The sequence below is a fragment of the Cygnus olor genome, chromosome 26 (assembly GCF_009769625.2).
Source record: "Cygnus olor isolate bCygOlo1 chromosome 26, bCygOlo1.pri.v2, whole genome shotgun sequence".
NCBI lineage: Eukaryota > Metazoa > Chordata > Aves > Anseriformes > Anatidae > Cygnus > Cygnus olor.
The window spans coordinates 951,892-974,408 of record NC_049194.1 but is presented as its reverse complement, the minus strand read 5'-3'; the positions used below and the strand labels follow the sequence as shown (position 1 = coordinate 974,408).

Here is a 22,517-nt window from a genome sequence, read left to right as displayed (position 1 = left end):
GCCCGCCCCGCCCCGCCCCGCTCCGCCGCCGCCGCCGCTTTGGGCCCCGGGGCCGGCACCGGGCAGCGGGGAGCGGGGCCCGCAGCCATGGGCACGGTGCTGCAGCGCCTCCAGCGCCTCCTCGACCGCCCCGGGCCGCTCGCAGACCTCCTGGGCCGCCTGGAGGCCCGCACCGGAGTCCGGCGGCTCTACCTGGCCTCAGGTGCGACCGGGACCCCCCCCCCCCTGCGCCCCCCGGTTCCCCCGGGATCCCCCCGGTTCCCCCGGGACCCCCAGCCCCACGGGGGCTTCCCGGACCCACAGGGACCCCTCAGCTCCTCAAGGCCCTGCTGCCGGGCTGTGCTGCCCCCCCCCCTCCCCGTCCTTCCCTGCAGCCCCCCCCCTCCCCTCCGATTTTGGGGTCTCACCCCGATTTTTGGGTCTTCCCCCGATTTTTGTGCCCCCCCCCTTAATCTTGGGTACCCCCCCGATTTTTGTGTGTCCCCCCTCAATCTTGGGTGCCCCCCCGATTTTTGGGTGACCCCCCTCAATCTTGGGTGCCCCCCCCGATTTTTGGGTGACCCTCCTCATTCTTGGGTGTCCCTCCGCTTTTTGTGTGTCCCCCCCAGTTTTGGGTGTCCCCCCCAATTTTGGGTGCCCCCCCCCCCCCCAGCCCCGTGCCCCCCTCTCTGTGCCCTGCTCCTGGGGGATTTTGACCGCCCTGTCCGGGGGTCCTGCAGGGCTGGGGAGGGTCTGGGGGGGGGATCAGGGAGGTGTTTGGGGGTGTTTTTGTTTTTGGGGGGTGTCAGCACCATCGTCCTCGTCTTCGGTCCCCGCTGCTGGCACAAGGTCCCCCTTAAACACGCCGTGTCCCCTGTAACCCCCCCGGGGAAGCCAAGCTACAGCAGGGACCTGTCCTCCCCCCCCCCCCCCCCCCCGGCAGGAGGGCAGAGGTCTGCTCGTTAACCAGATGCTGTTTGCTCATTAATGAGAAACCAGAGATATCTCCCCCGGGAACGGCTCCTCGGCCCCGCTTGACCCCCCCGCCTATCGCCCCCGGCGTGGCTGTGCCCCTGGCCTTGGCCACGTGGAGCTTTCTGCCGCTTTATGGCTTATGGCTGCAAATATTTCATATTTCAGTGCGAAACCTTCCGGGGGGGGGGGGGGGGCGGGGGGGTCTGGGTTACCCCGCCGTGCGCTTCCCCCCCGCCTCTTGGCTGTACAGCTCGTTTTTGTCTGCTTTCTTCCTTCGGGAACGGATGTGGGAGCCGGCACGTGTTGGGAAGGACACCAGGAGCCCTCCGAGCAAAACGCTGCCGGGGCTGCGGCGGCACGCGGGGGGTTTTTGGGGTGTCAGGGAAAGAGGGGGGACTTGGCTCCTGCAGAGAGCTCTGAAGTCTTGAAAGGCGAAGCTGGTGCCAAACAACAAATTTCGGATTTCTTTCTCGCCTTCCCCGGCTCTGCAGCGGTCCCTAATTTGTGTTTGAACCCGTCAGGGGCAGCTCAGCACCTTTTGAACCGGTACGAGCCCAGTGCTTGCTCTGGGCAGCGCGGCCGCTGCGGTGCCTTCAGCCGGGTGGAAGTCACCTCGGAGGAGGACGGTGTCCCCTCGCCGAGGCACCGCGCCCGCTATCCGGGACGGACACACCAGCTGCTCGTGCCCGTGGTTGGGGAAGGCTCCTCTCTGCCAAGCTGCGTGGCAAAGCCTCGCTCTCTTTTCAGTGCTGCGAAAAATGAGGCTTTAGGAACCTCCGACGTCTCCCCTGGGAGATGGGGCTGGGGCTCTGGGGGGCTCTCGGGCACAGGATGGGTGCCTGTGGGCAGCTCCATGTGGTGGATCCTTGTCCGGATCCGCAGGGGAGAGAGAACCCCTTCCTCTGCCTGATTTTTTCCTAATTCTCTGCTCGCACTGTGGGATTCGCGCCCCGGGCCCGTCCCTCCCTGCCCCCTGACACACAAGGCTCCTCTGTGCAAGCCGAGCCTCCCCTTTGTGCCTTGCCGTTACGTAAATCCCTCCGGGGGCTAAACTTAGCCTGTGAAATCCATCCTAAGGCTCTTTAGGGAACGAAACCCAGAGCTGCCCGAACCTGCCTGTTAGTTCTGCGTGCGGGGAGCTGCCACCGCTGCCGTGGGGGTGCTGCTCCTGCCCCCCTGCTTGCAGAGCCCCAGCACCCCGGGGTGCCCGCGCGGTGCAGAAACGCTGCCGTGAGCAGCTCGGAGGTGATCCGTCCTCCGTGCCCCTCTCCCCTAATTCGCTGCCACAGACGTTAAGTCCCGGCTTTCTGCCTGCTGCAGGGTAAGGCGCTTACACCGATGGAGCGTTGTAAGCAGGCGAGGAGCAGGGACCCCGCTGGGGTGACACAAAATGCCCTTGACACGGGCTCTGCGGGTCCCAAGGGTGCTTCCCTGGCTCCTCTGGTCCAGCCTCTGCCAGTGTCTGGGGCAGGGGAGGTGCCAAGCAGGCAAAGCTTTCGCTTGTGTTTAATTTAACGATTTAATTTAATGACGGGGAAGCGGGACTGGATTGCCGTTTCTCGGGGGGCTGAGTTCCCAACGCGTTCAGCGCAAGCACGTGCAGAGAGCTGCAGGGAGGCAGGTTGGGATGAGCGCCGGGGCTTGGGTCACTCCTTTCCTTCGGGCAGGCTGGCTCGAGGTGGACTCAAAGTGGCTGTGGACTCAAAGTGCCGTGTGCTTGCCGTGGGACCGTCCCCCCCAGGCCAGGGAGAGGACAAATGGTGACCGGAGCAAACGGTGCAAGCCCCACGCTGTGGCTTCCCTCAGCTGCCCCTCCACAAATCCCCATCTCTCCTTTCTGCCCCCGCAGGCTCCGTGGCGTTCCTGGGGCTCTACCTGGCCTTCGGCTACGGCGCCTCGCTGCTCTGCAACCTCATCGGCTTCGTCTACCCCGCGTATGTCTCGTAAGTACCGTGTTCACAGCGTTCCCTGCCCTTGGCTGGGGGTCTCCCTGGTGAACGGGCAGCCCCGGGTGCTCGCTGTGAGTCGGAAGCTCCCGAGAGCGTGGTCCCGAAAACACCAGGGCCTGGCAAGGTCCCAGCGTGAGCCAGCAGCACCCAGCTCTTGGGGCAGGCGTGCTGCGGGGTCTGGGGGCCGTGCCCGCCCTGGCTGCGAGCCTGCAGAAGCAGTGACCCGTCCCCTGCCACCCGCAGCATCAAAGCCATCGAGAGCTCCAGCAAGGAGGACGACACCACGTGGCTGACGTACTGGGTGGTGTACGGCGTCTTCAGCGTGGCCGAGTTCTTCTCCGACACCTTCCTCTACTGGTTCCCCTTCTACTACGTCGGGAAGGTAACGGCTTCGTGGGGGGAGCAAGGGGGCTGTGGTTACCGGAGTCCCCTCACCCGATGGCTGAGCTTGCAGGGATCGTGCGCGCCTGCTGGCAGGGCCACGTAACCGAGCTGGCACTGTCCTGCTCGGGAGAGTCGGTGGCACAGCTCAGCCGAGCTCCTGGGGCCTCCGGGAGCTCCAATCTTGGGCAGGATGGGACCGGAGCACCCCAGCGGCTGCCTCGCCCTCCCGTCCCCAGCCCTGCAGCGTCTCTCCCCCCGCAGTGCCTGTTCCTGGTGTGGTGCATGGCCCCCGTGTCCTGGAACGGCTCGCAGGTGCTGTACCACAACGTCATCCGGCCCTGCTTCCTCAAGCACCACCAGGCGGTGGACTCCGTGCTCGGCGACCTCAGCACCAAGGCGCTGGATGCGGCCTCCACCGTCACCCGAGAAGGTAGCGCGGGCCGGGCGTCCCCGTCCCCCCCCCCACCCCGTCCTCCCCCCTGTTCCTGCCCCTTCCCGGGGCAGCTCCTCGCCCCGAGGGGCCTCGGGCAGCTCTGCCTTCCCACCGGGAACCCACCCCAGCACAAGGAGCAGGCTGCGCCCCCGCAGCCCCCGTCCCCCGCCACCAGCCCAGCCCCGTAAACCCTCTCTCTTCTCTCTGCGCCTCCCGGTCCAGTCCTGCAGACGCTGCTCAGCAGCAGAGCCCGGCTGGCGGCCGAGGTGGCCCCGCAGCTCAGCCTGTCCGTACGTAACGCCCGCGGCTCCCGCCGACGCACGGGGCGCCGTTCTGCGCGACCCCCGCCCCCCTCCGCCCGCCTCCCCGGTGACCCCCCGGTGCCGGCTGTGCCGAGCTCCTGCTCTTGCAGAAATCAGCGGGGGGGGGGTCGCACACAACCGCCCCTGACCCCACGTAGAGCGGGTGCAGCCCCCGTGGAGCCGTCCCATAGCGCATGTCCCTGCTAGAAGCCCCTCGGGGGGGGCATCCCATAGCACATGTCCCCGCACGAAGCCCCCCAGGGGACCATCCCGTAGCACACGCACACGTCCCTGCTTGGAGCCCCCCCCGGAGCCGTCCCGTAGCACATGTCCCCCTCCCCGCAGCCCCCGTGGAGCCGTCCTATAGCTCATGTCCCTGCTTGAAGCCCCCCGGGGGCCGTCCCGTAGCACACGTCCCCCCTGCTTGCAGCCCCCCACACGAAACCCCCCCGGGGAGCAGCGGCCGGGCTCAGCGCCCCCCCCGGGGCTGCGGCTCCCCGGGGCTCTCGTGGCCCTCACCCGGCCCCGGTTCTGCCCCGCAGCCTCCAGGGCAGCCGTGAAGCTGGCGCGGGACGCGAAGAGCGACTGAGGCACCGGGACCGCGCTGGAACCACACTGGGATGGCACCGGGATGATACTGGGATGATACTGGGAGGGCACTGGGATGATACTGGGAGGGCTCTGGGGTAGCACCAGGACACCACCAGCCCGGCCCCCTCCCCCCGGTGTCCCCCGTTCCTCCCCCGCCCCCCCAATAAACCACCCCCCGCCCCCCCCCAGCCGCCTGCTCCGTGCGCCGCCGGGGGGGGGCGCCGCGGCTCCGTTGGGGGGAGGGGCCTGGGTGATGACGTCACGGGGGGCGTGGCCGGATGGGGGGAGGGGCGCGGCGTGGCGGTACGGCGGCCGCGAGGAGGGCGCGGGGTGAGCGCGGGGGGGGGGGGGGCGGGGAAGGAGGGGTCTGTCCGTCTGTCCTGGGGCGGGGGGGGTCCGTCTGTCCGTCTGTGGGGAGGGGAGGGGGCGGGTGGCCTCCGCCCCGGAGGAGCGAGTGGGTCCGTCCGTCCGGGGGGGGGGGGGAAGGGGGCCGTCTGTCTGTCCGGGGGGACAGAGTCGGTCTGTCGGTGGGGGTGGGGGTGTCCGTGTGTCCCTCCAGAGGGGTCTGTGTCTGTCTGTCTGTCTGTCGGGGGGGGGGGGGTGCTCAAACTGACCCGGGGCAGCTCTGCTGGGACTGTCTGTCTGTCCGTCTGTCCGGGGGGGTCAGGGCTGTCTGTCTGACGGGGGGGGAGAGGGGGTCCGTCTGTCTGTCTGTCTGGGGGGGGGGCCAGGAGGGGAGGGCACCAATCTGTGTCCGTCTGTCCTAGGGCAGGGAGGGGTGTCTGTCTGTCTCGAGGCAGGGGACAAGGAGGGGCGTCTGTCCTGGGGTGGGCAGTGTCCATCCGTCCAGGGGCAGGGTGGGGTGTCCGTCTGTCCTGGGGTGGGCAGTGTCCATCTGTCCTGCCATCAGCCCCTTCACAACCCGCCCCCCCCCAGGCCCACCCCCCCGCCATGAGCTCCAAGGCCAAGCGGGTGCTGCCCACGCGCCCCGAGCCGCCCACCATCGAGCAGGTGCTGGCCGACGTGGGGGGCACGCGCCCGGCCGACCCCGTCCTCCTGCTGCCCGCGGAGCCCCCCCGGGCCACCGGCGACCACGACGGCCCCACGCCAGGTGAGAGCCCCCCGGGGGGGCTGGGGGCAGCGGGACGGGCACCGGGGACCCCTGCGTCCCCCCCCTCCCCGCTGAGCCGACCCCACGGCCCCGCAGGGCAGGAGGCCGCGGCGGAGGAGCGGGAGCGCCTGTACCGGCAGAGCCGCGGCTACGTGGAGATGAACCGGCGGCTGCGGGAGGCCCGCGGGCAGCTGGCGGAGAAGTGCGAGGAGCTGCGGCGGGCGGGTGCGGCGCTGGAGCGGGACATGGCCGAGACGAGGCAGAAAGCCTTCTGAGGCCGCCCGGGGAGGAGGAGGCGAGTCTGAGCATCCCGGGGGTGTTCGCCGGCCCCCCCCGGGACGCCCCCGAGCGCTTTGGGGTGCCCCCACGGCACCGGCGGCGCTTGGTTCCGGGAGGACTCGGCGCCTGACCTTTCCCCGGGGAGCGGCCGGCGGCACCGTGGGCTCCGAGCCCGGCGGGGGGAGCCAGCCCACGGCCCCCCCTGAGCATGTCGGCACGCTGCGGCTTCACCTACGACTTCTCCATCTGGTACTGCCCCACGGACGACCGCGTCGCCTCCAGCATCGCGGAGTACCTGAGGGCGCAGGGCTTCCAGGGCTACGCCGAGCACCAGGACCGCGTGGCCGGGACGTGCGCCGTGCAGAGCGCCGCCGAGGCCATCTGCGCCAGCCGCGTGGCCATCCTCCTCCTCTCCGCCGAGGCCCTGGGGGACCCGTGGTGCCAGCGCGTTTCCGAGTGGAGCCTGCAGCACGGCATCCAGCGCAGCGGCACCAGGGTGATCCCGGTGTGCGTGGGGGTGAGGAGGGACGAGGTCCCCCTCTTCCTGCAGCACCTCAACCAGCTCGAGTACCACACCGAGTTCTTCTTCGAGAGGCTGCTGAGGAGCCTGGCCCGAGCTGGGGCTGCCCCGAAGGCCACGAGCTGAGGGGGGAGCCGGGGGCTGCGGGTCGGGGTCCGGCTGTGCACCCTTGGGGTGGTTTTAGGCTGCAAGTAAGGGTGGGTGCGGTGGTGGGAGCGGGGTGCCGCGCTGCGCCGGGTGCGCCTGGGGCTGCGGTGATCACAAATCGGGAAAAATTCTCATTAAAAGCCCTTCTGGGAAAGCTGTGGATGGGGCTTCCTTGGCTCGGCTGAAAGGCAGGGATGGGGACGGGGCTGCTGGGGCAGGGTGGCAGCAGGGGTGCCGGCACCCCGGGGGCTTGGGGTGTGAGGTGGTGGTGCACGGGGAGGCTCAGCGCCGCTGTCTCCGCGGGACGGTTGGGGCTGCGTCTCTGCGGGTGTTTTTTTCACACCTTCAGGCGCTCGCTCTGCTTCTCCCCTTCCTGTGAGAGCAGGGGGCCCGTGCTCCCACCTCGCACATCATCAGAGCCCTCCTCTGCCCCAGCTCGGCGCCGCGCACCTGAGCCTCGCGTCGCCTCTGCTGTGAGCACGGGGAGCCCGAGGGAGCAGCATGGAGGCGAGGGCGAGCCTGGGGCTACTGCTGCTGCTGCTGCCCCTGCCCTTGGGCGGCCTGGGTGAGCACCACGGGGGGGCCGGGGTGGCCAGCGGGGTCTCATCGCCACAGGGATCGGTGGAGAAGCAGAGCGGCTATCCCCGCTCCCCAGCAGCAGCACCGGGAGCTCTCCTTCCCCCGTCAGCCCAGGGCCGGTCACGGCTGGGGATCATCGGGGGGCGCGAGGCCAAGCCCCACTCCCGGCCCTACATGGTGTCGGTGCAGTTTGGGGGCATCCACGCCTGCGGGGGAGCCCTGCTGCACCGGCGCTGGGTGCTGACGGCCGCGCACTGCATCCCAAAGAGGTGAGCGGGGAGCGGCCGCATCCTGCCCCGCTGCGGGGACGGGGGGGGGGGGTTGTCGGGACACCCACGTGGACTTCCCGTGGGTTCCACAGGCACAAGGACCCTGGGAAGGTGGTGGTGGGGCTGCATCACCTCTGGGACCACGGGGCGGCCACACAGAGCTTCGCCATCCAGGCAGCCTGCCCCCACCCCGACTACAACCGTGAGACGATGGAGAACGACCTCCTCCTGCTCCAGGTGGGCTTCGCGCCGGCTGCGGGGCTGGGGAGGGTCCCCGTGGGACGGTTGGTGCCAGGAAACACCGCCGGCGGCGGGGCTGTCACGCTGCGCCGGGCTGGGTGCCATTTCCTTTCCTCACCTCGGAGCACTTTCACATCTCGGTGACGTCTCCGCGCACCCATGGGTGCTGCGCTGGCTTTGCTACCCCCCATCCCACCCCCACCCCCCAGCCCCCCAGCCGGTGGGTGACCCGGCGCCGACGCTGCCCGCAGCTGTCGGGGACGGTGGCACGGAGCAGGACGCGGCGACCCATCGCGCTGCTGCGGCGGGAGCCGGCGGCCGGCACGGCGTGCAGCCTGGCGGGCTGGGGCGGGCGCAGGGAGCCGGAGGCCGCGCTGCAGGAGCTGGAGGTGGCGGTGCTGGACGCGAGGATGTGCAACAACAGCCGCTTCTGGCACGGCGGCATCGCCCCCACCATGATCTGCTTCCAGGGCCGACACCGCGGCGCCGCTCCCACCAAGGTGAGGGGCTGGGGGGGGGGGGGGGTGGCTTTGTGCGGGGGGGGCGAGGGGACGCCAAGCGTCACCCCCTCGGTGCCCGGGGGTCTGCAAGAGGCCAGGCCCCCACTGCCACCTCCACCCAGGGTGACTCCGGGAGCCCCTTGGTGTGCGGACAGCCGGCGGCGGTGGCCGGGGTGATGTCCTTCAGCGGCCCCCGCCCCGGCGACCCCCTCAAGCCGCCGGTGGCCACCTCGGCGGTGGGCCACAAGAAGTGGATCCAGCGGACGCTGCGCCGGGGCTGCGGGGCACGGCCGGAGCTGCCCTCGCCATTGACACGGGTTTGATTTAATTTTTAATACTGTCCGGAGTCCTGGTAAAATAACATCCTTGGTACATACATACAGCTGGGGGCAGGGGGGGGGACACACCGCAAACCCGGCGCGATTCTGCGCACGCGGGGACGAAGCTGAGGGGCACACACAGGGCGGACGGGGGAGAGCGGGGCCGGGGTGGTGGCACTTGAACCCGGAGCCGTGGGGTGGTGCTGGCGTCCCCGCACGGGGGTGCTGCGCGTGGTGATGGCAGTCGGGGGCGGACGGGGCATCCCCCCCCCCCCCCCCCCGTTTTCTCCCATTTCTGTGGGTGCTTGTTCCTGTGGCCCTGCTGCCCGTCCCCATGCCCCTATTGCAGCCCTTCTCAGTGCTTTTCATTGTAGACCCCATGGGGGCCCCCACGCCCCCTGTGTCCATCCCTGAGACCCCTACATGTGGCCCCACAGCCCTCTCTCCTGTCCTTGTGCGCCAGGGACCCCCATGGGACCCCACATCTTGCTGGTACCCAGGGCCAAAGGCACCCCCCTGCCCAAAGGCACCCCATCCAAAGGCATGAGTGGGCAGTGGGGTGGGAGGGCTGGGGGCACCTTGGGGGGCTGGGGGGTACCCAGACTGGGGGGGGGGGGGGGGGGGGGGGGCTTGCCACAGCCCACCCCTGGGTGCATGGGGCCGGCTGGTAGCGGGACATGGGCGTCCCCGGTGCTTTGGGGCCAGCAGACCCCTGCTCGTGGGCGTAATCCAGTCCTGGATGGACTCGTGTCCACGGCCGCGGGGACGCGCGGGCTCCTCGCTGCCAGCCGCACCGGGGGGCTGGGGGCTGCAGGGGGGGCCCAGACCCTTCCCTTGGGGCTGGGTGTCCCAGTGCCGCCTCAGCACCCCGTCCCCTCCCAGGGCACCCCCCAGCCTGGTGACAGGACCACAGGAGCCCCCCAGGACGAGCCAGCCGGGACCACAACAAGCGCCCAGCCCTGACCAGCACCAGCACCAGCTCCTGCACCACGTCCCCTGCAGCCACCCACCGCATCACCACAACCCCCGCCAGCACCACAGCTGTGCGTCACCCGATAGCAATCAGCCAGCACCCTAATTAGCAGCCTCAAGCAGCACAAATGGTGTCCCAGCCCCGTCTGTCCCTGCGTTGCCCCGGCAGTGTCCCTGCAGGGGCGGATGTCCCCGTCCCCGGCAATAAAGGCGCTGCAATGCCTGGCAGAGACGGTGCTGGTGTGCGAGCGCAAGCATGCAGCGGGGGCCTGGCATTAAGGCTTGGCTTGGTGTGCTCCCGGGGTGCGTGTGCGGGGTGGGGGACGCGGCCCCCGCTCACCCTGGGGCTGCAGCACGCCGGGAACTTGTTGGCAGGAGGAGACAGCACCGAGAAGCGCCTGAGTGCAGACATCAGCCCCGGCCCCCCACCCATGGGTCCCCCAGGCGTTGCCAGGTCTTCAGCAGGGGATCCTGTGGGGCTGCATTGAAATAAACCCACAGCTGGGAGGGTCGGGGTGACACTCTCTGCTCTCCACTTGTCCCACGTCTCCATCCCCACGGGCAGCAGCACCCATGGGTGGGTGTCGGCGCTGCGGCTCCACGGGGTCCATCCTGCCCCGGCATGGGACCGTGCCGAGGCTCCACCTGCAGCGGCTGCCTACGCCTGGATCTTCTCCACCGCCTTGTCGGCCACCGCCGTCACCACCATGGGGCTGGGGACGTAGTTGAAGGGGGTGACGCGGGCGGCGCGGCTCGGGGAACCGTGCCGGCTGGCGGGGAAGGTCCCGGCCGGCGCCTCGTGGCCGAAGGAGATGGGCACGGTGGCCTTGGCGGGGGCCGGGGCTTCGCCATCTCGGGCGTGCTGGGGCCCCTCGCGGCTCTCCAGCGTGGGCGAGGTGCTGGAGTTGGTCTTGGTGGTGGAGAAGTCCTCGGTCTGCACCACGGCGTCGCTGGTCTTCCTGGGGCCGGGGCGCTGCTCCTCCGCGGCGCTCACCAGCGGCAGGGCGGAGGACGGCAGCGTGCTCTTGAGGATGTGCGGGATGTCCTCGTCCCGGATGCGGCGCCAGGTGCCCTTCATCATCATCATCGGCGGCTTCTCTGCCGCCCCCCCGGGCACCTCGCCGGGCTTCCGCCGCCGCGCCGAGGCCTCGGAGCAAGCGGAGAGGACGGAGGACGGGCTGCCGGTCCTGCGCGCCACGCTGATGTTGGGCGAGGACGAGTACCTCTTGAAGGGCTCGGGGACGCCCGTCTTCACCGGCAGCCGCGACGGGCTCTCGGAGCTGGTCCTGCGCGGGGGGCTTGGGCCCTGGGGGGGCTTTGCAGCCGGGCTGCGCCCTGGGGACCTGCGGCCGTGGTCCGGGTGCCGCCGGCTTGGCCGCCTTCAGCTCCTCGCAGCGGGACGAGCAGAGGAAGACGGCGGGGAGGGCGGCCCGGCTGCGCTGCGGGGACGCGCCCCGGGCCAGCGAGGCCACCGAGGCGGCCGGGGAGAGCTCGGCGCGGTGCCGCAGCAGCAGGCTGGAGGACTCCTTGATGAAGGTGAGCTGCCGCAGGAAGCCGGAGCGGTCCGAGTCGCTGCCGCTGGAACGGGCGGACGACATCCGCACCAGGTTGAGCCGGCTGCTCCCCGGACCCCCCGGACCCCCGCCCTTGGCCTTGCTGCTGCCCTCCTGCTCCTCCAGCACCGGCATGGCCGTGCGGCTCGGCAGCACCTTCTTGCTGGGCTTCTGCATGAAGGGGATGCGGACGGGCGACTTCTGTGTCTTGTGCTGCTTGGGGGCTGCGGATTTGGGGGCCGGGGCTTTGCTGGGGGGGCCGGGCGGGGAGGGCGAGCCGCCTGCCTTGCCCGCCAGAGCGGGGCCCTGCTTGGCGAGCTGGGAGGGCGACGGCAGCTTCTTGGGGGCGTGCTGTGAAGGGGTGGAGGTGCGGGACGAACCCGAGGAGGGCGGCCCCTTGCCGATGCGGGCGGGCGGCGTGGTGCTGCGCTTGGGCAGCGCCAGGTCCCCCGTTTCGGGCGGCTTCCCCAGCCGGTGCAGGCTGCGTGAGCGCTGCTGGCTCAGGGTCAGGTTCTTGGCTGCCGGCACCTGGGGCTTGGCCGTGGGGGCTTTTTTCGGGGTGGCGCGTGGGCTGGGGGCGTCCTTGGCCAGGCTGGGCATGTAGATCACGGTCCTGCCGCGGAAGACCACGGGCAGGTTGGGCACAGGCTTTGTCGGGGCCAAGCGCCTCTCCACCCTGGCACTGCCGCTGCCCACGGGACGTGTGCCCGGAGCCTTCTTCCCCTCCGCGCAGCTCTTGGCGTGCTCCCTCCTCTCCGCCTCCCGTCCGGCCGCACTCCCGGCCCGTTTCTTCTCCGTCCTGTCCAGAGAGAGCTGCAGCGTGGACCCGACCGAGAGCCCCGAGACGAAGGAGAGGATGGAGTCAGACTCCGAGGATGGCTCCCGCGACAGCGACGCCGCAGCCTGGTGCAGCCAGGTGACGATGGAGTTGGCGCCCTCCTGGATGGCCTCCCACTCCACGCTGTCCAGGTCCGAGCCCCCGTCCGAGCCCCCATCCTCGGGGCGATGCCTGGCCTCTGCCTTGCGCTCCCTCCCGCTGCTGCCCTTCAGCTTCAGCTTGCGCTCCGCCGTCCTCCGGCGCGCCGAGGGCCGCCGGCGCTTCGGCATGGCCGAGCCGATGCACTTCTGCAGCAGGTCGTCCTCCGAGTTGAGGCTGGGGGAGCTGCCTCGCACCCTGCCCGCTGCCATTGTGGGGCGCTGCCGGGGGGCCGTGCCGCAGGGCTGGCCTTGTTCCTCGCCTTCGGAGGGGTTGGCGTCGCTCAGGGAGCTCATGGAGGAGCTGAGCGAGTAGCACGGCGGCGTCTCGTCGGCAATCAGGTTGTTCTGCAGCTTGGCCTTCGCCTTGGCCAGCCGGGCGCCAGACTCGGGCTCCTTTCTGGGCACGGAGCTGCCGCAGCGCTCCCTGCGGGGTGCCCGGCTGGGCTGGGTTCTGCTGCCAGGCACCTCCCTGCCTGCCTCGGGCTCGTCTGAGTCGTGCTCATAGAAGCAGTAGACGGCCTCCTCTGTCGGCGTGGTGTGGCACAGCGACTGGAAGGCCACCCCGCCACGGTCCCCGTCCTCCCGTGGCGCATCCTTCCTCCCGGGCAGGCTGCGGGGCCGGGCACTGGGGTTGCTGCTCCTCTCCACCTCCAGCTCTGTCCTGGGTGGAGGCTGGCCCCGCTTCCCCTCCACACTTTGGCCTCTGCTTGGCTGCACGGGGCTGGTCCTGCTTGAGCCCGCTCTGCCCTTGCAGGCTGAGCTCGCCCGGGTGGGCGCCGAGCTGCCCGAGGTGGATCTGCGGGCTGGCGAGGCCACGGCCCCTGCCTCTCGCCTCCTCCCTGTGCCCTGGGGAGGCTCAGCCTCCTCCTTGGGGCAGCGCAGGGTCTCGTCGCTCAGCGAGGCGGCGCTGGAGAAGTTGACGGGGGTCCCTTCTGCCGAGTCGGTGAAGGAGTCGTCGTCCTTGTAGAGGTCCCGGGTGGAGGCACGCAGATGCTTGGGGACAGCCGGGTGCGTGGGGGCGGGCACCAGCATGTAGACGGGGACGTGGACGGGCTTCTTGGTCTGCGGGTGCAGGACCTGGCCAGAGAGCAGGGAGGTCTTCACCTTGCGGAAGCGGGAGGGCATGGCGGAGTTGATGCACTCCTTCAGGATCTCGATGTCGTCGTCGGAAGCGGGCTCGGGGCGCTCGGCCCGCCGCCTGCCCTCCAGGTAGCGCTCCTCCCGCCGCTCCTCCCGCTTCTCGTGCGCCACGAAGTTCAGGCTGTTCTTCTCCGGGAAGGTGGGCATCAGCTTGAGCTCCACGTCCTTCTGCACGTAGTGCTCGTGGAGGGGCAGGGCGCTCAGGCTGGAGGCGCAGGAGAAGTTCTCGTTGGGTTTCTCCACTGTGAAATAGACCATGGAGTCCAGGTCCTGGGGCAGCTGGAAGCGCTCCTTGAAGTCGGTGATCTCCATGAATTTCTTGACGTTGTTCTCCCACTGGATGTTGAACTGGCTGGTCTCTTTCTCCGGCTGGCAGCCCAGCTCGAAGAGCGGCGTCTTGCTGCGGCTGGGCGGCATGGTCTGCCCGGGGCTGTCAGGCAGCTCGCTGGGACTGATGGTGCCGCTGATCATCTCGCTGCAGGGGTCGCTCTGGATGGAGCTGGCGATGGACGGGCTCTCGAAGCTGCCCAGGGAGCTGACGGAGCTGCAGCGGCTCATGACCAGCGGCGTCTCCTGGATGTAGTTCTCCGAGGAGCTGGAGGGCGTGTGGTCCTCCTGGCGCGAGGGGGACGGCTCCCGCAGGAAGACCTTGTCTCTTTTTGGGAAGGGGATGGTGATGGGCTGGGACATCCCCACTGCCGCGGCCGGACCCAGATCTGCCTTCTCCTTCTCCTGCCTCTCATCCTCAGCTTCCCCGTCCCCATCCTCCATCTCCAGGATCTCCAGCGAGGAGTCGCTGTCGAGGTCATTCTCGCTGTGGCTCTGCCCGTCCAGCACGTTGTCGGCCGAGGAGAGGGAGGAGAGGGAGCTGCAGCGGGAGAAGCAGATGGGGGTGTCCTCCACTGAGTACTTCTGCACCGACTCCTGCTCCGCCGCGGCCGGTGGCTGGGCCGACAGCTTCTCGGGGATCTTGCTGAGAGTCTCGGCCGTCTGCAGGAGCGCGGGGGGCAGCCAGGCTTGCTTTCGGCCCAGGAGCGAGGAGTGGTGGCCAGCAGCCGAGCTGCTCTTGGCCAGGCTCTCGAGCAGGGGCACGTGCTGATACGAGGGCGAGAGCTTGATGGTGTGGACCTGCGGGTCGGGGGAGAGCTTGCTGCCCGCTTCTTTCTTCCTCTCTGGCTCCCTGTCCAGCACCTTGGGGCTGGGGAAAGTCACCGTCTTCTTGCCCCGTTCGGGCAGCTCCCTCTGCTCGGGCTTATCCGGCTCAGCCTTGAGCGCAGGGGGCTCGGGCTTGCCGCCCAGGATGCTCTTGAGGTCGAGCCTGCTGGGCCGCTTCTGGTAGCGCTGCAGCTCGTCCCGGTAGTCGAGGAAGGACGCCCTGGTGCAGGGCTTCATGTGCTCCTTGGTGCAGTAGCCGTCGCTGGTGCTGCCGCTGTTGAGGCTGTCGTTGGACAGGCTGGTGTACGCCGTCTTCAGCCGCAGCAGCGCGCGCGCCCGGCTCAGGCTCTCGCGCTTGGCGAAGCCGCTGGTGTCGGAGAGGCGGCAGGGCGAGCAGGATTGGGCCCGCGCCTCCTGCGCCTCCTCGGGGCCGTACTGCCAGTCCAGGCAGTGGTCCTCGGAGCTGAGGCTGAAGCTGTCGTCCGACGACGTGTGCATGGTGGAGATGTCTTCCACCAGCTTGTCGATCTTGGCCACCGTGCTGGAGATCTTGTTGGCCAGCTTCTCGGCGGCCAGCGAGACGTCGTCCTCCGGCAGCGGCAGCTTCTTGGGCTCGGCCGGCTTGCCGCTGTCGTCCTTCTCCGGCTCCGGGCAGCGCCTCTGCGCCAAAGCCCGGGGCAGAGCCTGCCCTTGGAGGAAGGAGGAGCCCAGGAACATGGAGAGCACGGAGGCGCTGGCCGTCTCCACGCCGGTGGAGATGTTGGGCACCTCATCATCGTCAAAGCAGCCGGAATCGGAGGCGTAGTCCTTCACCAGGCTCTCCATGTGCCGCATCGGCTTCTTCGCGTTCTGGCTCTTCAGGCTCTGCTTCTCCATGGTGTCGAAGGTCTCGGCCAGGTGCTTGGCATCCAGCTCGGCCTCCAGGGCCTTCTGCTTGCGCATGTAGAGGGACGGCATGCAGGAGCCTGGTGAGACGACGGCGGCATCCTTGTACTTGGGGGGCCGGTTGGTGAGCAGGTTGCGGAGGGCGGCCGCGCTGCCCATGGCGATCATCTTGTGCTTGGAGTGGATGAGGTTGCGCAGCATGCTGACCGCCCCCAGGTCCCACAGCAGCTCCTGGTCACGGGGGCTGCGGGCGGACAGGTTCCAGAGCGTGCCGCAGGCGTTGCTGACGATGGTGAGGCTGTGCGAGCGCAGGTGCTGCAGCAGCGTCTGCAGACAGTTGTGGTCCCGGAGCACCTGCCTGTGGGACGGGGGGTGGGGTCCAGACATCAGGACGGTGAACGTGACCCCCCCCCCCCCATCCCACCCCGTGCCTCCCTCCCGGCCCCTCACCTGTAGTCCTCCCGCGTGGCGATGAGGCTGGAGACGTTGCGGAGGATGCCGCCACCGCTCTCAATGATGGCCAGCGAGTTGCTCTGGCACTTGTAGGTGAGGGTGCTCACCAGGAAGCCCAGGGCCCCCTCCACCCCGCAGATGGCGGCTTTGTTCTCCGTGCTGTGCGCCGACAGGTTCCAGAGCGCGCTCAGGACGCTCTTCAGCGTGGACTCCTGCCGGGAAGGAGGCGTCAGCCCAGGTCGTGCCGCGGTGCCCGCTCCCACCCGTGCCGCTTCTCACCTTGGCCGCGTGCAGCGCGCACTGCGTCAGCCCCGCCACGCTGCCCACCTCCCGCAGCACCTTCTTGCTCTTGATGTCGGCCCTCCAGGAGAGGTTCCTCAGGATGCTCGAGACCACCTGGGAGGGCAGAGCGGGGTCCGTGGGCATGGGCACCATCCCCATAGTGGGCACCATCCCCGTACCCTGAGGCGTCCCCGCCGGTGGCACCCACCTGGTGCAGCTCCTCGCTGTCGGAGGCCAGCTGGGCCACGATGGCCTCCATGCAGCCCCGGCGGGCGCAGAGCGTTGCCTGAGGTGAGGATGAGTGCGGTGAGTGCCATGCTGCCCCGGCCCCACTCCCCGCCGCGCTGCCCCCCGCAGACCTTGTTGACCACGTCCCCGAAGGTGAGGTTGGTGAGCGCCATGCCCGCGTAGCGCCGCAGCGCCAGGTTCAGGGGGTCGCTCGTCATCTTGTGCATCTCGTAGTCCACCTGCAGCAGCTCGGCCACCGCCTGCAGCCCACCTGGGGGATGGATGGGACACCGGGTGAGCCAAGCCAGGCCCCCCCCGGACTCCCCCCTCCCCAGCACTGCTGCTTTTACCCCCGTCCCGCCCCATGCTCACCCAGCTCGTTCATGGCCCGCCGGTACTCCTCGTCGAAGGACAGCTTCATGATGGCACAGGTGGCCTGGCAGATCTGGGGCTCGATGGGCACCGGCGCTGCGGGGAGAACAGGGGTGAGCCGGGGGGGGGGGGGTAACGGGGCTGCCTGGGGGTCCGACACACACCGACAGCCGCCTCCATCCCCTCCTCCCCCGGCACACACCGACACGTGTGGCTGCGTGCACCGCACACGCCTGTTCACACTCATGTGCACCCACCCCATCCGGCCCCGCGCAGCCCCGTACCCGCGCTGCCCTCCGGCCCCTTGCCCCCGTCCCTGCTCTGCATCTGCAGCCAGTCCCAGCAGGTCTCCGAGTAGGAGCGGATCTGCTCCAGCACGTGCAGCACCCGCATCTCCTTCTTGGCCTGCCCCTCGTCGGGCTGCGAGAAGACGATGTTGTGCAGGGCGGCGTTGGCGCGCATGCGGGCGTCCTTGGCGCCGGCGGGGCTCTCGGGGGGGCCCGGCTCGCGGTCGGTGTCGTGCAGGATCTGGATGAGCAGGGGCAGGCAGCCCGATTTGCGCATGGCCAGGCAGCTCTCCTGCGAGCTGGACATGGCCAGCAGCGTGCGGGACATGTCGTCCTTGTCCCGCGTGGCCAGCATGGACAGGAGCCAGAAGACCACCTCCACCTGCGTGTGCATGGGGGGGGGAAGGGGGGGGGGGAGGGGTGATTTCAGGTCAGGAGCTGCCACGGTTTCCCCCCCCCCCCAGCTCCCCCCGGCACAGCCGCCCCTCACCTTGCTGCTGCCCCCGTCCTCGGGGTGGGTCGGGATCTCCATGGTGCTGTCCCCCTCCGTGCCCGGCAGCTTCCCACAGAGCTGCAGAGGCCGGGGTGGGTGAGGGGGGGGGTTTCAGCGCTGCCCTCCCCCCCCTCCCCCCCCCAACCCCCACCCACCCGTGCCACCCTCCCTGTGGGTGCGAATTGTGCCATTAGATCCAGCAGCATTTCCAGGACATTGCACATTCTTCAGTGCCACGGGTGGATTTTTGAGCTGGGATCGGGGCTGAGCGGGGAGCGCTGCCACGAGAACGGGCTCGGGGAAGGGAAAAGGGTGGGCGAGGAGAGCGGGTGGGCGGCGGGGGCTGGTGACGGGGGGGTGGGGGGGTGGGGGTCCGAGCGAGACATGGGGCTGGATGGGGTGGTGGAGGGACTGGGGGCAGTGGTGGGACTGGGGGCAGTGGTGGGATGGGGCTGATGGAGGGATGGGGGCGGTGGAGGGATGGGACTGATGGAGGGATGAAGGTGATGGAGGAAGGGAGGCTGATGGAGGCTGATGGAGGGATGGGGGTGGTGGAGGCTGGGGGCGGTGGTGGTGGCGAGGTGCCTGTGCCCGCCCCGGCGGCTCGGCCGCTGGCAGACGCGGCGGCCGCCCGCCGCTCGTGGCCTACTTCTCGTCTCCATGGCAACTGCCCATTTCGGTGCCCGAGTCGCACAAAGCCCTGCCTGTGCCTTTGCACGGCCGCCGATGGGGACAGGGACGGGGACAATGGTGGGGAGGCTGCGCCCGGTCCCCCCCCGCTCCCAGCCGGGCTCCGCAGCCCCGGGGGACCGGGGCCAGACCCCGCTGCGGACCCCCCAGCCCCGTCCCCGCTACCTGCGGCTCCGGCTGCTGCACCTTGTCCTGCGCCTCCATGAGCTCCTTGTCGATCTGCTCCAGCCGGGAGGCGCGGATCTGGGCGGGCAAAGCGGGCGTCAGCGAGGGCCGGGACCCCCCCCGGAGCCCCCCGGCACCCCCAGGGCAGGCACGGGGCTGGGTGAGAGCCCAGAGCTGGGGGCAAGGGTGCAAAAAGCAGGGTGCAAGGGGGCACAAGGGTGCGTGGGGCTGGGTGTCAGGGTGCGTGGGCTTGGTATAAGGATGTATAGGGCTGGTGCAAGGGTGCGTGGGGCTCAGGACCAGGATGCATGGGGCTGGTGCAATAATGCCCAGGGCTAGGTGCAAGGCTGCAGGGATGTGGGGATTTTACAAGGCTTGGGTCGAGGGTGCCCGGAGCAGGGGTGGGCAGGGTGGGGTGGGCAGGGGGGTGAAGCCCCCCGGGTGCAGGACAGGAGGTAGGAGGAGGCCAGGCCCCCCCACCTGAGCCCGCTGCACCATCTCATCAGCCGTCCCGAAGCGCTCCTCCATCAGCGCGCGGATGTGCTGGGCCTCGAACTCCAGCTGCTGCCGGATGAGGTCCATCTGCATGGAGAACTGGGGTGGGGGGGGGGGGGAGAGGAGCAAAGGGTGGGCGATTTTTTTTATTTTTTTTTTGGGGGGGGGAGAGAGGACCCCCCCTGCACCCCCTGGTTGGGTGGGGGGATCCCCACGCACCGTCTCCACGTGGGGCAGCTCGTCCAGGCGCTTGGAGAGGCTCTGCAGCTGGGCGTAGTACCACACCTTCTCCTTCTCCTCCTTCTCGATCTCGCCCAGCAAAAAACATCTGGGGAGGGGGGGTCACAGCCCCGGTCAGCGGGGACAGCCTCCCCCCAGCCCCCGGCCGGCCCTACGCCCCCCCAGACCCCCCACCCCAGCCCTCACCTCTCCCGGTCGAGCTCCTCCAGCAGCCGCAGGGTGGCCCGGCCGAGGTCCCCGACGCTGTCCCTGCAGGGCGCCGCGTGCCGCGGGCTGTCCTCCCCGGCCCCCGCCGCCTCGGGGAACTTGAGGTTGTAGAGGCTGCTGATGTCCAGCTGCAGGGCTGGGGACGGCGACGGCGGCGTGACGGCCAGCTCAGCCCCCTGCCCACCCCCCGAAGCCCCCCGTAGCCCCCCCCCCCACACACCTTTCAGCTGCTCCAGCACCTCCGTCTGCCCCGAGGACACCATCACCCGCGCCTCCTGCTCCAGCTTCCCCTGCAGGTGCTTCAGGACCTCCTAAAGGACACGAGGGACGCGGAGGGAAGCCACCGACGGGCCCCTTCCCGTGGTGCAGGTGCCCCCAGCCCCCCCTTGAAGCCCCCCGCCCCCCCCTCCCCCCCCCAGGCTCACCTTCATGTCCGAGGTCTCATTCTCCAGCTTGGAGAGGTGGTGGGAGTTGTCCTCCAGCTCCCGCCGCAGGTGGGTGTTCTCCTTGCGCAGCGCCTCCACCTGCCGCACCAGCTGGTCGTACGAGGCGATGGAGCCGGACATCTTCAGCTCCTCCAGCGCCTGCGGGACCCGGGAGGGGGGGTGCCCGGGGGGGGGCACAGTGAAAATGGGCTGGGGCAGCATCCCCGGGGTGCTCCCTGATCCCGGCCCCCAGCACCTGCGGTGCCCGGGTTGGAGCCGGTGCCGTGGGGCAGGGTCCGGCACCCCCCCACCCCCCACCCCCTCCTGTGTCCCCACAGGGGGCATCCCCAGCGCAAGGACCCAACCCTGCCCCCCCCCCCCCCCGCCCCCGGCCCCTGCCTGATTTCCACCCTCGCAGCAGCTCCAGCTCGCCGCTCCCTTTGTCTCTCTTTTGTCTTCTCCTTTTCTGCCGATTTCCCCCGCTTTGTTCCCACCCGCGGCACCGCCAGCCCCGGGCCCCCCAACAAGCGGCACCCCCGGCCCCGCCGTGCCCCCCCCCGGCTCCATCCGTGCCCCTTTGGCCGCGCTGGGCCCCCCCCCAGCCTCCTCCTGCCCTGCTGGGGTTGCCCCTCACACCTGCTGGGGGGGGGCACAGCCGGTGCAAGTGGGTATGGGGGGGATGGGGATGGGGACAGGGATGGGGACAGGGATGGGGACAGGGATGGGGCCCCCCCTCGCCACCCACCCCATGGGTCCGGCTGGCGGCAGCCCCACGCTGCCTTCATCAGCACCACGGGTGTGCACGGGGGTGTGCAAAGGGGGTGTGCAAACAGGGGGTGCACGGGCGGGGGGGGGGGGGAGGATCCATCCCCATTGCACCCCCCCCCCGGCTTGTCCCCCCCCGCACGCCCCCAGCACTGGGGCAGGATCGGTCCCGCTGCGGGGCCAGGGCCGGCGGCTGCCCGGGGCCGTGGCCGGGATCGATCCCAGCCTTTGTCCTTCCCCACCCGGAGCCCCCCCGCACCACAACTCGCCGGCACCCCAGGACCCCTCTGCCTCCACGGAGCACATTTTGGGGGGGGGGTCCCGCTCTGCACAGAGGCACCCCTGGGACCCTGCCCCCTCCCCAAGGCACCCCCGATGGTTCCCACCCCTCCCTTGTCTCCGGCAAAAGCCACCCCAAGCCGCTGGGGACCCCACAGCATCCTGCTCACGCTGTGTTGGGGCTGCCTTGGATCCCACAGGGAGACAAAGGCCCCAAAGACCCCCCCCATACCTCCCCCAACTGCTGCTGGGGGGGCAAAAAAACCCTGGGGAGGGAAATAACCCCCAGGGAGGGCTGGGCATGGGGCTGTGGGGTGTGGGGAGAGGGAGAGAGGGCAGGGGATGGGGGAGACGGATGAAGGATGGGGGTGGGAGGCAGGGGGACGAGGGAGGGAGGAGGAGGATGGAGGTGGGGGGATGAGGGAGGCAGGGGGAGGATGGAGGCAGGAAGATGGAGGAGGAAGGTGGTGGAGAGAGGCAGGATGATGGAGGCAGGAGGATGATGGAGGCAGGAGGACGAGGGAGGCAGGAGGATGAAGGAGGAAAGAGGAGGCTGGAGGCAGGGGAATGATGGAGGCAGGGGGAGGCTGGAGGCAGGAGCAGCTGCCAGACCTGGGCTGCAGGTGGGACAACGCGGGGTGGAAAATGATGCCTGGTGGCTGCGGGATGGGCGCGGGGCATGGGATGAGAACTGCGGGGTGGGAGCTGCGGGGTGGGAGCTGCGGGATGCAGAGCGGAGGCTGCGGGCCCAGCTCAGCCTCCCGTTGCCACAGTGACCGGCGATGATGGGGTGGTGCCGGGCGGGGGGGGGGGGGGGTGGTTCCAGGGTCCTCCCGAGCACCCAGCAGGCAGGGACGGGGCTGGGGGGGGCCTCGTGCGGTGCCGGGGTGCCGAGTCCTGCTGCATTTGGGGTGGGCTGGGAGCCGGGGCTGCGGGCACCACCCCCACCGCACAGCGGGGAAACTGAGGCACGGAGCGGCCCCTCCCCGGCACCCCCCAGCTCTGCGGCGACAGCTTTGGCTTGGAGCAGGGGGTTTGGGGGAGCTGCTGGGGGGGGCCGCAGCAGCCTGGGGGTCACTGCAGCTCCTTAGCGGGGTGGGGGGGGGCATCCTGTGGGACCCCCCAAGCTATAGGGGGGGGCTGGTGGTGCAGCCACAGGGCGGGGGCACCCCGCCGGCCTCCGTCCCAGCTCCTGCTCCAGCTTGGGGGGGGGGGGGGGGGGGAGATTGGGGGGTGACAAGGGGGGGTTGATGTGGGGAAGGGGGGGGGGGGGTCCGTGCCCTGAACTCACAGGTCCCCCAGCAGCCCTGGCTGGCCGCAGCCGCTGGCGGCGGCGCTGGAGATCTGCAGCCTGCGGGGTGGGGCTGGCGGCACCTGCATTTGCGAAGCGTCTAGACACCCGGGGGGGGGGGGGGGCCGGGGCTGCGGAGTCTGGGGGGGGGGGGCCAAGGCTGCGGCTCCGCTCCCACAACCCACGCCCGGCACCGCGGCAGCCGCCGTACCCCCGGATCCGGTGTCCCCCCCCGCAGCCCCCGGGGTGCTCAGGGGCCAGGATCTGGCCGGCAAAGGCTGAAGCTGCGGGAGAGCTGGGGGGGGGGGGGGGGGGGGGGGGGAGGAGAAGCAGCAGCGCAGCGCCCAGCACCACATTGCCCATTGCACTGCACTGCACAGCCCCACGCCGCACCGCCCAGCACCGCCCAGCACCGCACTGCAGCGCATTGTCCATTGCCCAGCACCGCACCGCCCAGCACCGCCCTGCATTGCCCATTGCACCGCTCCACACCGTGCCGCTCGCCGCTCACCGTGCCGTGCGTCCTTGGCCTGGGCAGAGCCGGGTACCCCCCCGGTACCCCCCCCCCGTACCCCCCCCTTTAC

At 70.1% G+C, this 22,517-nt stretch overlaps 4 protein-coding genes across 7 annotated transcripts; 3 read left to right on the top strand and 1 right to left on the bottom strand.

Annotated features, from left to right (window-relative positions):
• The first annotated feature begins 7 nt into the window (after nt 1–7).
• Nucleotides 8–4,785, top strand: REEP6 (receptor accessory protein 6). The gene is made up of 5 exons (XM_040537723.1): nt 8–202; nt 2,804–2,897; nt 3,147–3,285; nt 3,549–3,717; nt 4,565–4,785. The coding sequence occupies exons 1-5, from the start codon at nt 88–90 to the stop codon at nt 4,609–4,611; spliced, it is 564 nt and encodes a 187-aa protein (XP_040393657.1). The 5' UTR covers nt 8–87; the 3' UTR covers nt 4,612–4,785.
• An 88-nt stretch (nt 4,786–4,873) lies between these two features.
• Nucleotides 4,874–6,819, top strand: C26H19orf25 (chromosome 26 C19orf25 homolog). Of its 2 annotated transcripts, none has more exons than XM_040537718.1 (3): nt 4,874–4,916; nt 5,550–5,724; nt 5,821–6,819. In XM_040537718.1, the coding sequence occupies exons 2-3, from the start codon at nt 5,565–5,567 to the stop codon at nt 5,997–5,999; spliced, it is 339 nt and encodes a 112-aa protein (XP_040393652.1). In that variant the 5' UTR covers nt 4,874–4,916; nt 5,550–5,564; the 3' UTR covers nt 6,000–6,819. The 2 variants fall into 2 exon arrangements, with proteins under 2 accessions (XP_040393652.1, XP_040393650.1); XM_040537716.1 differs by having other exon boundaries at nt 4,901–4,943.
• Nucleotides 6,820–6,961: 142 nt separating this feature from the next.
• LOC121060175 (granzyme M-like) lies at nt 6,962–9,780 on the top strand. 3 transcript variants are annotated; one of them, XM_040537714.1, is made up of 5 exons: nt 6,962–7,518; nt 7,611–7,755; nt 8,010–8,258; nt 8,381–8,575; nt 9,473–9,780. In XM_040537714.1, exons 1-5 carry the CDS (start codon nt 7,172–7,174, stop codon nt 9,539–9,541), a joined length of 1,005 nt encoding a protein of 334 aa, XP_040393648.1. In that variant the 5' UTR covers nt 6,962–7,171; the 3' UTR covers nt 9,542–9,780. The 3 variants fall into 3 exon arrangements, with proteins under 3 accessions (XP_040393648.1, XP_040393647.1, XP_040393649.1); XM_040537713.1 differs by having other exon boundaries at nt 9,461–9,780; XM_040537715.1 differs by lacking the exon at nt 8,381–8,575 and having other exon boundaries at nt 9,461–9,780.
• A 274-nt stretch (nt 9,781–10,054) lies between these two features.
• On the bottom strand, nt 10,055–21,641 carry APC2 (APC regulator of WNT signaling pathway 2). Its single transcript, XM_040537712.1, is given in 16 exon segments — nt 10,055–10,892; nt 10,894–15,619; nt 15,712–15,926; nt 15,994–16,110; nt 16,205–16,282; nt 16,356–16,495; nt 16,597–16,692; nt 16,854–17,265; nt 17,374–17,454; nt 18,232–18,309; nt 18,712–18,825; nt 18,946–19,054; nt 19,153–19,309; nt 19,394–19,484; nt 19,599–19,757; nt 21,255–21,641. Coding segments are annotated over 16 exon segments (7,326 nt in total). The 5' UTR covers nt 21,324–21,641; the 3' UTR covers nt 10,055–10,208.
• Nucleotides 21,642–22,517: the final 876 nt, after the last annotated feature.